This window comes from Gadus morhua, chromosome 20 (assembly GCF_902167405.1).
Source record: "Gadus morhua chromosome 20, gadMor3.0, whole genome shotgun sequence".
In the NCBI taxonomy this organism is placed as follows: Eukaryota; Metazoa; Chordata; class Actinopteri; order Gadiformes; family Gadidae; genus Gadus; species Gadus morhua.
The window spans coordinates 11,970,248-11,983,815 of NC_044067.1; the positions used below are offsets into that span (position 1 = coordinate 11,970,248).

General features: G+C 45.7%; 1 protein-coding gene across 1 annotated transcript in view; it reads right to left on the minus strand.

Moving 5' to 3' along the window:
• cps1 (carbamoyl-phosphate synthase 1, mitochondrial) overlaps positions 1-13,568 on the minus strand; it is a 45,925-nt gene that overhangs the window by 26,968 nt on the left and 5,389 nt on the right. The window contains exons 11-21 of the mRNA XM_030344175.1: positions 13,166-13,243; positions 12,867-12,965; positions 11,553-11,648; positions 9,640-9,829; positions 6,773-6,930; positions 6,062-6,190; positions 5,614-5,758; positions 5,072-5,282; positions 4,556-4,754; positions 3,833-4,009; positions 2,982-3,100 (exon numbers count right to left, since the gene is read on the minus strand). Of these exons, the coding sequence (XP_030200035.1) occupies positions 2,982-3,100; positions 3,833-4,009; positions 4,556-4,754; positions 5,072-5,282; positions 5,614-5,758; positions 6,062-6,190; positions 6,773-6,930; positions 9,640-9,829; positions 11,553-11,648; positions 12,867-12,965; positions 13,166-13,243 (1,601 nt within the window). The remainder of the gene's footprint in view (positions 1-2,981; positions 3,101-3,832; positions 4,010-4,555; positions 4,755-5,071; positions 5,283-5,613; positions 5,759-6,061; positions 6,191-6,772; positions 6,931-9,639; positions 9,830-11,552; positions 11,649-12,866; positions 12,966-13,165; positions 13,244-13,568) is intronic.

Genomic DNA, 13,568 nt, shown 5'->3' on the forward strand with positions numbered 1-13,568 from the left:
TGGTAAGGTTTCAAGACAGAAGCATTGCGGTATCGTAAATAGCGCTTACCGACTGTTTAAGGATGTATAGGTGTATGTGAAGGGTGTGTGTGTGTGTGTATACATGTTTGTGTGTGTGTGTGTGTGTGTGTGTGTGTGTGTGTGTGTGTGTGTGTGTGTACGCCCGGGTATGTGTCCGTATGTCTGTCCGTCTGTCTGTCTGTCTGTCTGTCTGTGTCGGTATATGTGGGTGTTCTGTATAGGTGTTCCTCCAAGTCAAGTCAACCAGGAGTGTCAGAAGTAAAGCTCCCGGGTCGCGGCTGGCTCCCCCTGTCCGACGGACGCGGGCAAACAAGGCCAGCCGGGCGATCGATACCCGGGCCGGGCGCCCAGGAGCCGTCACGACAGGTGGCCAAGTGCAGCCGTTTAAAACTCCTTTACCGATCGATAAAAGTTTCATGCACATGAGGTGTGAAGGTGCATTTGGAAATATATGGGAGCAACGGGAGAAAAGGAAAGAAATCCTTTCCTTCCCCCGCTACGGCGCAGCCGGCTCTCCCTTCCCCCGTGTGAATTATTTATGACCCGGTACTGTAACGATATTGGAAATGTCAAGTGTGTTTTAACTCCCACCGCAGCCGGTTGAGTTGAGAAATAACAAACCCCTGTGAAACGGCCACGGGAGAGAGAGAGAGAGAGAGAGAGAGAGTCAGAGAGAGAGAGAGAGAGAGAGAGAGAGAGAGAGAGAGAGAGAGAGAGAGAGAGAGAGAGAGAGAGAGAGAGAGAGAGAGAGCGGGTCTGCGAGAGATGGAGAGATAATGAGAGGGAGACGGGAAGGAGAGAAGGAGAGAGTAAGGCAGAGGACTTCTCTATGTTTGGATCACAGAAAGAGCTTCAAAGTGCCGACATTTGATGAAGCGCATTTGCTCGTCTTCCTTACAAGAAGCCTTATCGGAAAAGTCTTTTATTCTCAAATAGGCACGTGCGGCGGCATAGGAGAGACACACAAACATTTCCCAATCATATTTTCTCAAATGTATTTCATCAAACGCACACAGAGACGGATGGAGGTAAAGCGCAGAAGTGTTCCCTGTCCGTCTATGGGGTTGGACCTCATATCATCATCATAGCAGCGTTGACCCTTACAAGAACCATAAATACCTCACCTTACATCACCTCAAATCCATTAATGAAAATGGTCATTAAGAATAGAAAAACCGTGGCTGTGCACTTTGTCACTGGCTTTCAACTGACTGCCACTTACAATCCAATTCCTTTCAAATTGTGTTTAAAGGAAATCCACACACCCGGTTTGAGCCAGAGCACGCCCACTATCACATCTAAAAAAAAGACTGCATTTGAAGGCCATCGTGTGATAGGATGACGGTACAATCCGAACTCCACAAGAGCACAATGTTCAAACATGCACCTGCCTGCCCACACACACACAGACACACCCCCCTAGCCCCACACACACCCCCCCCCCACAAAGACACCAGACAGGACGGCAGCGCTACAAGCCCACCTGCGCCCCACTCTGCGATCAATCAGATCTAAAAGCCTGCTTCCCACGTCCTGAGTCTGTCCGTCCACTAATCTCCCCGGCTAGCGCGGCGGACCACGGCCACAGCCGGGCGCTTTCACGGTGGCCAGTGGAACGGACGCCGGCCCATTAATCATTGAAAGGACGGAGCTTCTGAGGCTGAGATAGAGTGACCCGTTGAGCCCAGACCGCGGGCCTGGGGGCATCCACGCTGGCTTTGAGCCTTGTGCAGTGGGGAGAGGCGAGGCGTGGTGGTGGTGCCAGCGGTGGTGGTGGAGGAGCTGGGTGGCGGAGGGGCAAGCTGAGACCAACAAGGTGGGGAGAGGAGAATAAAAACAAAAGCAAAAAAGATAGAGGAAAACGGTAAAGAAAAGGGAGAGGAGGAGAAAGAGGTCTTGAGCGGAAAGGGGGAGACGTAGCCTGAGGACCCTTGGAGTCTCCGGGAGCGAGGTTAGGAATAAAGAGTAGGGGACGGGAGGGAAAATAACCGAGATGGACCGGGAGTATAGAAAGTGCAGACAGCCCTATAAAGATTAAAGATCATAGATAGGCTGGACAAGAGGATGCTCTATCCACCACGGGAATTGTTTAGAGTGTAAACTTTAAACTTTATAGGGCTATAATGTTACACACACTTTGGAGTCAATACTAAGTGTGATTTTCAGGACATGATTTCGTGATTGTTTTTAAATTGTCTTAATCATTATAGAATACTATAAATAATGGGAAATATGCATACAGATACACACAAAAGTGTCAGATTGTAAAGTGAGTGAAGGAGAGGGTATTCATGGATTAGCATAGTTTCTAGTGTTCTTGGGAAGAACTTCTAAACAAAGAATTAAAAGCACTTACCCGAATGTAGGTCTCAAAGGTAAACCAAGAAACACGCACACAGACACACAGACATACAGACAAACAGACACACAGCTCTTCCACACGCCATCCTCAACTGACACACAAACAGCTTTCTCAATCCAACAGTGACATCTAGTGGGTCAGTTTATGAAAAGACTCAATCTAAATCCTCTCAACCAATACCTTATGTGCTATGGGATAGCATCCATCAGAACAAAACAAATATGCCGCAAAAAGGCTGACTGACTCCTTATGGGCCGTAAGATTATATAATTATATCAGTGTTTAGTCTGGCATGTTAAAAAATAACCACTACAGTTCAAAGGAATTACAAAAGCCTTAATATCCGAATGGTATAGGCCAACTCCTAGCACAACATTGGCAAGAGTAGGATCGTCCAGTTTGCTTCCATGTTTTTTATCAATCTCAGTCCCCTGATATGTTAATGTAAAAAAACAAAAAACAAAGATAGTAAAATGTTCTAACAATGGGACTCTTTTTCATGTTGTGCAGTGCAGTGGGTGCCAACAGCACCAGATTGATGTACCTTCCATACGACCCATAAGCCTGGCATGGTATGTGTTCCTTGGTGGTGTGTTACCTGTTGAAGTTGGTCAGGTGCTGCTCCAGCAGTGTGATGCGGTTGAGTTTGTGCAGGAACCACTTATCTATCGCTGTGAGCTCGTGGATTCTGTCCACGCTCATACCGCTGTGGAGGGCCTGGAGAGAGAGACACACAGACTCAGGCCGTGGCTCTCCTTAGAACAGTGAGACAGCAGCTTCCTCTCTGTCTAAGGATTTCATTTTCAGGACCCTTCTGTTATTCTGCACAGTATAACCGGCAGATTCTGACATACAAATGACCGGGATAGCCGTTCTGTACACCAAAGCCTTTTCTATTTGCTTCGGCTGGTTCTGGAACAGAGCGATCTGTGTTAAATCTGTGAATAAAGACGTGAACTTGCAGTAGGTGAACTGACAGCCACCTTGAAAGAGGATGAGTGGACGGGTGGGGGTGGGGTTGGCGTTCTGTGTTTGATGGCCCGGCAATGCGACGAGCATCATTAATCCATAATTCCCCCCACACGCACACGCACACACCGACACACGCGCGCGCACACCGACACGCACAAGCCCACACGCACGCATACACACACACACACACACACACTTCCAAACGATCTCATTCCACATTTAAGGGGACCATCTATCTCCGGAGTCAGGGACGCCTGGCTGCTCGCTATTGGGTCTCTGACAGCGACTCACGGTCGCTGACGACCTTCTCACCGCAGCAAAAAAAAAAGAAGGATTCGCCTCACAGCCATTAGTCCTAGTGAGCTGATGGAGATGGCGACGCACCCCCCCCCCCCCCCCCCCCCCCCCCCCCCCCCTCCACCACCAGACAGATGAATGGACAGCCCCGGCTGGAGGTCGGAGAGCGCGCAGCAGCACCTTTGCCAGAGAGAAGACGCGGGTGCTTGAGGGCACGGCCAGCTCCTGCTCGAGGTCCTGGGCAGCGCCCCAGGCCCTGTTGAGGGGCAGCCGCGGCATGAAGCCGTCCACGGACGGGTGGCACATCCTCAGGGCCTTCTGCATGCTCTCCTCAAAGGTGCGGCCCACCGCCATCACCTGGAGGGCCAGCGACGTCAGGGAGGGGGGGGATGATGAATGGGGAAGGGCGAGAGAGAGAGAGAGAGAGAGAGAGAGAGAGAGAGGGCCAGAGACAAACAACAAAAGAGATTTAGGGATTTGTTTGGGGGTTGTGGGGACATTGCGTCAGCACTTAAAGCTGCACTATGTTTTCTCATTGGCGGCCTCTAGTGGCTGGGGTTGTAGATCTATTTGTGGACCCACAATAAAACAGCTTATTGAGCGATATCCCCCCCCGGTGGATGGGTATTTATTCCTGATAGAGTTCCTAGGTCAGATACTTTTATAGGGAGTATATAATGTAGATGCAATAGGCAAGTTCCATAGTGCAGGATTAATTTGTCATCTTATTATCTCTTTGGAAATTTTAGCAACATAACGTTTGTAAGCAAAGGGAAGGCACTAAGAAAGTAAGGCCCAATCCCATTTCTACCCCTTACCCCTTCCCCTGACCCCTCCAAAACAAGGGGGAGGGGTAAGGGGTAGAAATGGGATTGGGCCTAAGTAACCCCCCCTCCATCCCACCTCTCCGACGCTCTTCATAGCGCTGCCTATTTCCCGGGACATGCCCTGGAAGCGGTCGAGGTCCCAGCGGGGGATCTTGGTGACGATGTAGTCCAGGCTGGGCTCGAAGCAGGCCGTGGTTTTCTCAGACACCGCGTTCTTGATCTCCGGCAAGGGGATGCCCAGTGCCAGCTTTGCTGCCACAAATGCCAGCGGGTACCTGGGAGATGTAGTCCGGGGTCCAGGGAAAAATACATACGGGTGAGTTAGCAGTGATACCAGTTCATCCAATTAGGACTATCGCAGATACGTCAAGAGGGACAGGGGTTAATACATACTAAGAGAAATAAGATTTGAATGCCATTTCACTATATCTGTATAGTGACACATTCGACCATTTGGCAGGTACAAATTCAGGGCCGCACACTAAAACAATCGCTTTTGGCCGGCAGAATTTTCCCACTCTGGCAGGAAAAAAACGTTCCAAAATTCAGAGCCAACATTTTGAATGTTGGAGCTTGGCGTTCACCGTCTTACCCGGTGGCTTTTGAGGCGAGGGCGGAACTGCGGGAGAGTCGGGCGTTGACCTCGATGATGCAGTAGTCCAGGGAGAAGGGGTGGAGGGCGTACTGTATGTTGCACTCGCCCACGATGCCTAGGTGGCGCACCACCTTGATGGCGGTCTCGCGGAGCATGTGGTACTCCTCGTTGGAGAGGGTCTGGCTGGGGGCCACCACGATGGAGTCACCTGGCAACGAGGCAACCCATCAATTCTCTCATCGCACACTCTATCGCCAATTCATGGTGATTCATTCGGTTTCTTGACACTGTATATTTCATCCCAATAAATCGTTTGTGATGTGGGTAAGGTGGCTCAGTATTCGAATATCTTATTTAAATTGGATCCCGGCATTTTATTCAATATCACAATAGCCAAACTCACAGGTAATGGTCATTCTTAGCCTGGATATGCATGCATAATGTATGCATGTCATCGCCTACAGTGGCATCCAGCTCTAATGAACAGATGGCGGAATGAATTAAGCAGTAGTGAGACACTAGTGGAATCTTTCCAGTACCGGTGTGTATGCCCAGCGGGTCGAAGTTCTCCATGTTGCAGACGGTGACGCAGTTGTCAGCGATGTCCCTCACCACCTCGTACTCCACCTCCTTCCAGCCCATCAAGGCCTTCTCCACAAGGATCTGTCTGCTCATCGCCAGGGCCTTAATCACACACACACACACACACAAACACACACATACACAAATACACACACTTCAAATATCTGACCATGACTCGTTCTGAATAAATAATACACTCCTCAAAGACTTCTCAAAGTCTTAATTACTTATAATCCCTTTTAAATATGATTGAATAGCCGTATTTAATGAGCAGGTTCACATTGTGAAATAAGCCCGTCAACAGTCGAGTTCCCTGCAGACTTCGAACAGACCGGCAGACCTCCTTCTACCCCGTATGAACCGAGCCTGTCTGCGTGCGTTCATCGACGCCTTTGCCCTGCGCACCTTGCGAGCCGTGTCCTCCAGCTTGGGTCGGTCGCCGCACAGGCCTGAGCCCAGACCTCCCAGGGCGTAGGCCGACCGCAGCATCACAGGGTAGCCGATCTTCTCCGCCGCTTTCAGGGCGTCCACCACCTGGGGGGAGAACACATTCACCATGACACCGGTTCTTCTTCATGGACACTCAACACAGTGGTCTTCGAGGACATTTTTCTAGACCGTCTGGGTCTTATGTCTGGTTTGGCTTTCACTTTGGATGTCGCTGGTTCAGTTGCAATGGATCGGCTAGTTCCTTTTCATAAACAATTAGCTGATCGAATGGCTTAAATTGTAGCTGGAGTTGAGCTTGAAGGAGCAGTGACATCCCAGGATCATTTAGTAGAAAAATAAATAGTTGTAGTAGTTTCCACATATTATTTAAAACAACGGAAAGAATATGTGACCTGTAACAAAGTACAAGTTTTTACTTTTTTACTGTATATGCTGTAATATAGCTAACGTTCCGTCCCTCTCAGTCCTCAGGGTTCTTCTCTGCTGGGGGAGCATGGTGGCTCAAACCTACAAGTGCGCTAACCAAGTAAGGCGGTAAGCCAGGTTAACTGTAGTCCTAGGCAGCATGCCCTTCTGTCTCTTCTTTAACCTACACTCCCATCTCCCTTCACTCATGTCACATCACATAGCCCATCATTTTTTCTTTCAAAAAGGTTTCCTTTTTACCGACTCCACAGCGAAACTAGGGGCGATCTTCTCGTTGATCTCCGTCAGTTTCTCAGCGAAGAGTTGCCTGTCCTCGGTGGCCATGATGGACTCCACCGGGGTCCCCAGCACCTTGACCCCGTACTGCTGCAGGACCCCACTGTTAAACAGCTCCACGCCTGTGCACACATCACAACACACACAGACGATCCTATATCAGGAGCACGTTTTGGGCGGAAAATGAATACCTGCCACGAGTAAAGGTGGAACAGTTCTGGAGTCTCATTTATAACCGTTGCGTACGCACAAAACGGGGCTGAAAGTTGCGTACGTGACTTTTCACGCCAAGGTTGTGATCTATAAAAAACCAACTTGACGGGAAAATGTGCGCAGCCCTAAGCAAACTCTGACCCATGCGTACGCATGGTCTGGAGGAAAAGGAGAATTGGCGACACAGACGGTGTGGTGGTGAACTGAAGCCAGACCGAAGAATTGCAGAGTGAGAAGAACGATTATGTTTTATCATCGCCCTTCATAAATTAAATTTCAACCCGTATAATGCGTTAAATCCTAATCTGAATAATTTAAATCCACTGCGTTATTTCTCAGTTATAACTCCAGAAATATCTCCTTAGAATAGAAATAAAAAGAAATTCTCTATATTTAATCCCGTCACTCCATACTGTCCACTGACGGCGCGACTGCATGGAATAAAGCATCTGTCCAATGTGTCAATAACATAATATTTTTATGTGACACTGTAAACACCTGTAATCCTTAGCCCAAGTGAAGGAGTTCAAGTAGGCTACCTCGGGGTCTTGTTCGGGAGTGAGGGTATGGAGCGTGAGATTGGGCGGAGAATCGGAGCAGCGGGGGCGGTATTGCGTTCGCTTTACCGCACCGTTGTAACGAAAAGAGAGCTGAGCCGGTCGATCTACCGGTCGATCTTCGTTCCTATCCTCACCTATGGTCATGACTCATGAGGGCTGGGTGATGACCGAAAGGACGAGATCGCGGGTACAAGCGGCCGAGATGAGTTCTCTCAGAAGGGTGGCTGGCGTCTCCCTTAGGGATAGGGTGAGAAGCTCAGCCATCCGTGAGGAACTCGGATTAGAGCCGCTGCTCCTTTACTTAGAAAGGAGTCAGCTGAGGTGGTTCGGGCATCTGGTAAGGATGCCCACTGGGCGCCTTCCTTGGGAGGTGTTTCAGGCACGTCCATTGGGGAGGAGACCTCGGGGAAGACCCAGGACTAGGTGGAGAGATTATATCTCAACACTGGCCTGGGAACGCCTCGGGATCCCCCCGTCAGAGCTGGTCAATGTGGCCCGGGAAGGGGAAGTCTGGGGCCCCCTGCTTGAGCTGCCCCCCCCCGCGACCCGACCCCGGATAAGCGGACGAAAATGAGATGAGATGAGACTGTAAACACATAATCAAATGTCAATTAAATCCCAAGTGTGAAAAACCAAGCCACACTCATCACAATCGTTGTCCGTTACTCTTGATGCTTTTCATGACAAATCAGCCATTAAAAAGGGGTTATGTTCAAGAACATTTTACGTGGGTGATTACAAACTGATTATCCTAGGCGTTCTCGTCAGTCTTATTACCGTCACCCTATAAATACAGAGGTGAGCGCCATGGTAATGCTTCACCATATGGCACTTCTGGCGGACCATGCAAATGGCAGGATTCGGAGGGAGAGGGTATTTAGGGACCATAACGATTTATTGAGGCTAGATAAAAATATGTAACTCTATGTCAGACCACCTCTTTTTTTAATTCTGGGACAGTGCGCTCCGTGCTACTGACAGAGTTCACTGCTGCAGCAACATGTTGCCACTCACTCTGCTTTTTGTTGTTGGCGATCCCAATCCCGTGACCGCCGAACAAAACTACCTTTCGGGCCTCCATCTCACCCACAAGTGTCTCCACTTCAACCTCCGTGAAATTTCGCTTTTTTGATTTTCTCAGTACTTCTGCCATTGTTTCCAACAAGACATAATACCGGCATCTGAGTCTGTTTTATATGCAGATCGCATTCATGAGGTCATTTGCATTGACCATTTATGGTTAAAAAGGGGCGTGTAGAGGGCGGAACGTGAAGCTGATTCAGCTGCGCACAATTGTAGTCAGTATGTGATTTATAAAGCAAAGATTGCGTACAGGTGTGCGTACGCAGTGTTTTATAAATCCGAATATTTTTTGGCGCACGCAAAACTTGGCTTCGGGGCGTACGCACATTTTTATTAACGATCCCACGCACAGTTTTATAAATGAGACCCCTGAAACCCAGACCATAACCTTGCTGCAAACGCCCACGGGGCCACAGCTGCGGTTCCGTCCTGCCGTGTCGTGGGGGCGTCAACTCCTATGTTTTTGCTTGTCTCCAGCAAACGTTCATTGCCCACATCGCTCATTAAAACACAAAATTGCTGAAAACGGTTCACAAAGTTGCCGTGGGTTGTAACCATGGAAACCCCCCCCCCCCCCCTCCCAAATGTATCTTTTTAAATCTCCTCACGGTCAAATGATGTTTACACAGGGGGAACATGAGGCAAAAGATGGGTTCATTTACCATTTAAGACAATGATTTTATCTGGGTGGAAGTTCATTTAAAAATTCTTCTTCATTCTTATTCATCGACAACCAACCACGACGCATAAAGAATAGTTTTAAATCAAATTTCGACCTGAATGATGACAGGAGAATCGTTTCACTTCTAGCCACCAGCAAATGGAAGACATGGTGTAGCATTTTGCAGGTTACATATATACAAAATATATTCCACTACTGGAAAACACCCAAACATTGTCAATCTGCCGATCAGGGTTTAGCGTGCATGCAAACAAACGTAACACTGCTGTTGGAACACAGTGCCGTCTCCTCACCACAGTTGAGGGCGGTCTGACCCCCCATGGAGAGAAGGATTCCATCGGGCCGCTCGGTCTTGATCACTTCGGTGACAAACTGAGGAGTGACGGGAAGGAAGTACACCGAGTCGGCCTGCTTGGAGCCCACCTCGTTGGTCTGCACCGACGCTATGTTTGGGTTCATCAGCACCGTCTTCACGTTCTCCTCCTGAGGCAACCCACACATTATATATGAATACTTTTATGAAATCCAATTAAAAAATGAGATGAAAAAAGTTACACGATGAGAGTTAGAAAATAGGTATTATTTATTCAAGGATTCATTCAGCCCTGGATTCATTCAGCCCTGGATACATTCCGACAATTTAAACAATCATTAAAAAAATTACAATGCAAAGAAATGAATAAAGAATTCACATCAGATAAATCTATTGATATGTTTGGTTACGTTTGACTTTGATCTTATTTCCATATCAAAGGAGAGGACAGGGCAAAGAATTTTTACGCCCTTCAAATATCCTGAGAAGAGTTGTATCATGTTGGGTGCTAAACAAACAGCCATCTGATGACAATGCAGTATGCCACAAAATGCAGCTGATCACATCCAAGGCAATAAATGGCTGGTTTATGTGTCGTCCTGTTTAGTTAATAAATGTAAATGCCAAAGTAGCCGGCAGCATAAATGAGCATACCTAAATGTATTGAAGATGGACCACTTAACGAGCCTCTCTCGAAAGACTGTCCCAATTTTTCCACACAGCACTAAGACGCTTTCAGATTGGTATTATCTTGAAATATTAAGTATTATGAAGTATGCGTGTACCAGAGAACAGTCATTTGACCTTCTGTTCTCAAAAAAGAAAGAGGGGCTGTCTGTTCTCAATAGAATAGGTCCAAAAGTACAATTGTCATCAAAGGGTTGCACAGCTCTTGTTTTTTGTATTTTACTGCATAATAAGTTACATTTTGTTCGAGGCAAGTCTGATTCAGTTTTTTCAATCCCATAAGACAGAGTTGAGGAGTGCACAGAAACTGATAATTGGAATTGATAGTGGTGCTCCGTCTGGCCTGGGGTATAATTAAAGGTGTTTTCAAATGTTTTATACCCCTGGCATAGTCTTAAAAGCCTTGTGAATGTACCATTGACGATATCCAACATAAACCATTTTTGATTTGCTGTATATGTTTTACAAACACATTTCAAAAAGTGAAATGCAGATATAAGCGTGGAAAACACTATATTTTTAGAACATCATTTGATCAGATCTGGTATATAGATAAGCCACGGAGACGTTTCAAGGACGAAATTAATATTCTTCTTCTGCAACAATAGAAAATAGTTTTTCCAAAGGCTTGTTATTATTTTTTAGGTTTCATTAAAAGCTGAATAAATGGGTTTTAGATGTAATAATCGTCATCCCTATGTTAATTTGTTCATTGTTTTGACCCATGTGTTTCTTTATGTAAATTAGCCCTTTGTGTTGGTGCATTGTTCATGATTGTCTGTATCTGTAGCCTGATAGGTCTCTACCCTGTCCATCATTCTTGCCCTTCATGTTAACATTTTCAATCAGTTCTTTGAAAATGTTACATTTTCAGGTTTTCTTAAAAAATACCCCAGGTGACCTCTGGGTAAACTACGTTTGTACTTAACCTATATATTACGTTTTGCAAAACAAATATATGTCCTTCTTTTCTATTTGTTAGGGAAAACAGTTGCAGTTGAAGCTGTACTTTGTAGGTTAGCAGGCAGGTGGGTTGGGGGGGGGTTACCTGGATGGATTGACTCGTGGATGGGCCCATCATATTCTATAAACATTCTAGTTCAGACGGGTTTAGATGGAGTTAATAGCCGCGGTAGTAAAATGTGTGCAAATTAGTGCAGGTTTAAGATAGCAGTATATTTAATATATAAAAGGTGCACATCTCACCTTCAATGCTTTAATGGCCTGGGACCCAGAGTAGTCAAACTCTCCTGCCTGGCCAATGGACAGTCCCCCGGAGCCCAGCACTAGGACCTTGGACACCTAGAGCAATGTAACCATGCATCACACACAGACCCTCAAACAAATAGCTACACACGTATGGAGCCAGTTTCCTGCCATAATTCAAACCTGAAAAAAAAGGTTTCAAAGGCTTGTAAGTCTGGGTTTGAAAACTCAACACCTTGTAAAAAAGGTTTTGCAACACTGAAAAAAGAGATTATAACCTGAAAAAAATTCAAACAAAAATTCAAACATCTGTAAACATGATTTTGTGTTCTATTTTATCTTAACAGTGTATTTCATTGTTTCCCGGTTTTGAAACCTTGTAAATGGGATTCTGCAAACAGGTGTTCATACATTGAGAAATAAGTTATGAAAGGTTGTATATTTAGTTTTAAAAACTTGTAAAGGTGTACGTTTACGCCATTGCAACGTATTTTTTCAGAACTGACTTTTCAGCATTTGATCCCTAACCCTTTGAGATTTGACCACACAGGCGCAAGCTTTGAGTCACATGAATATTGGCAGTGTTCTGTCGCGCATATGTTTTGAAACTCCTGACAGTCAAGTCTGAAGAAAAAAAAAACGTTCCTGGGGGCGGGACCATTTAGCTTTAAACCTATTGGTTGCTCTCGGCTGACGTACATTCCAATCACATTCTTGTCGTGTGTGATTGAAACATATGGTGCAGTTTGAGTCTTAAGCCCAAAGCACATGGCTACATACACCTCTGCTACATTTGGGCTAAGTGTGCTTTGTTACTTTAAAGATAATATGATCACACTACAAGTAGAAACAGGAATTTTCTAAAATCAGTACTTTTGACCTTGACCATTGTACTAAAAATCAAACCTCAGGTATGTCAGCTATGACTGGTTGGATCAAATAAGTAAAAGCAATAGTGGTGGCCTTTTAGGGGTGTGAATGGATTGGTATCTCAGGATAAGATTCCATTTCGATTCCTGGAGTCACCATTCAATTAAAAATGTAATCGTGATAAAAAAATAATATATTTTTTATATTTATCAGTTGATTTTAAAAATGTAAACACACAAAAGCAATCGTAAAACCAAATTAAAAAAAATGGAAAATAAAGGAAATTGATCTGTGGAAGCTGTGAAGCGATTAAGAATCGTAGAATGTAAGACATTGAGATTCTTAGGTGAATTGATTTTTCTTTCACCACTAAAACCTTTGGTACGGTCCCTGTGCTACTATTTTTGTGTTTCGAAGTAGATTATAATGAGTGCCTTTACCAACCTTTGTCCTAGGAGGGATGATAGGCCTTTTGGGCATGACTGACACAATGTTGCCGTCCTTGCCCTTTTTGATCAGCGATATGAAGGTGTCGAAGAGAAACTGCAGACACAAAAAAGAGACAACAATCCAACCCACCACTATTCAGTTAGAATGATATCAGCTCATAATATTCCATTGTATTTGTTTGACCCTGAAACAATATTTGCAGAATGGTATTCCGGTGCAAGGCTGGTAGTCTAGTTGAGAGGGATCTGCTATCAAGAGAAGGGTTCTGTGGAGTGTTCAATGCGCAGTGTTACCTCTGTGTCTGTGGGACCTCCTTTAGCCTCGGGGTGGAACTGGGCTGTGAACACTGGCTTTGAGTTATGCATTATGCCCTGGAAACAAGTGTGGTTGTAAGAAACAAAATGACAACCTTCAATCAGACATTTTAAAAAAAACAATGGGTTTAAAAAGCAATATAATACGGAATATAAAGGTAACAGACTAAAGGGAGATTCTACCGCAAAGTTAGAAGCTAGCTACTGTGATTGTTTGAATAGAAAAACACGAGAACTAGCTATTGTGTTAAAGGTATTTTTAATAAAAGTGAAAATACATTATTTAAATAGATATCCCTTCGTATAATGGTAGAATAGCTTGTTGTCTATATTCCGGGATGGATAACAGAAGCATACCCACAGTCAACACAATGTGGAGTTA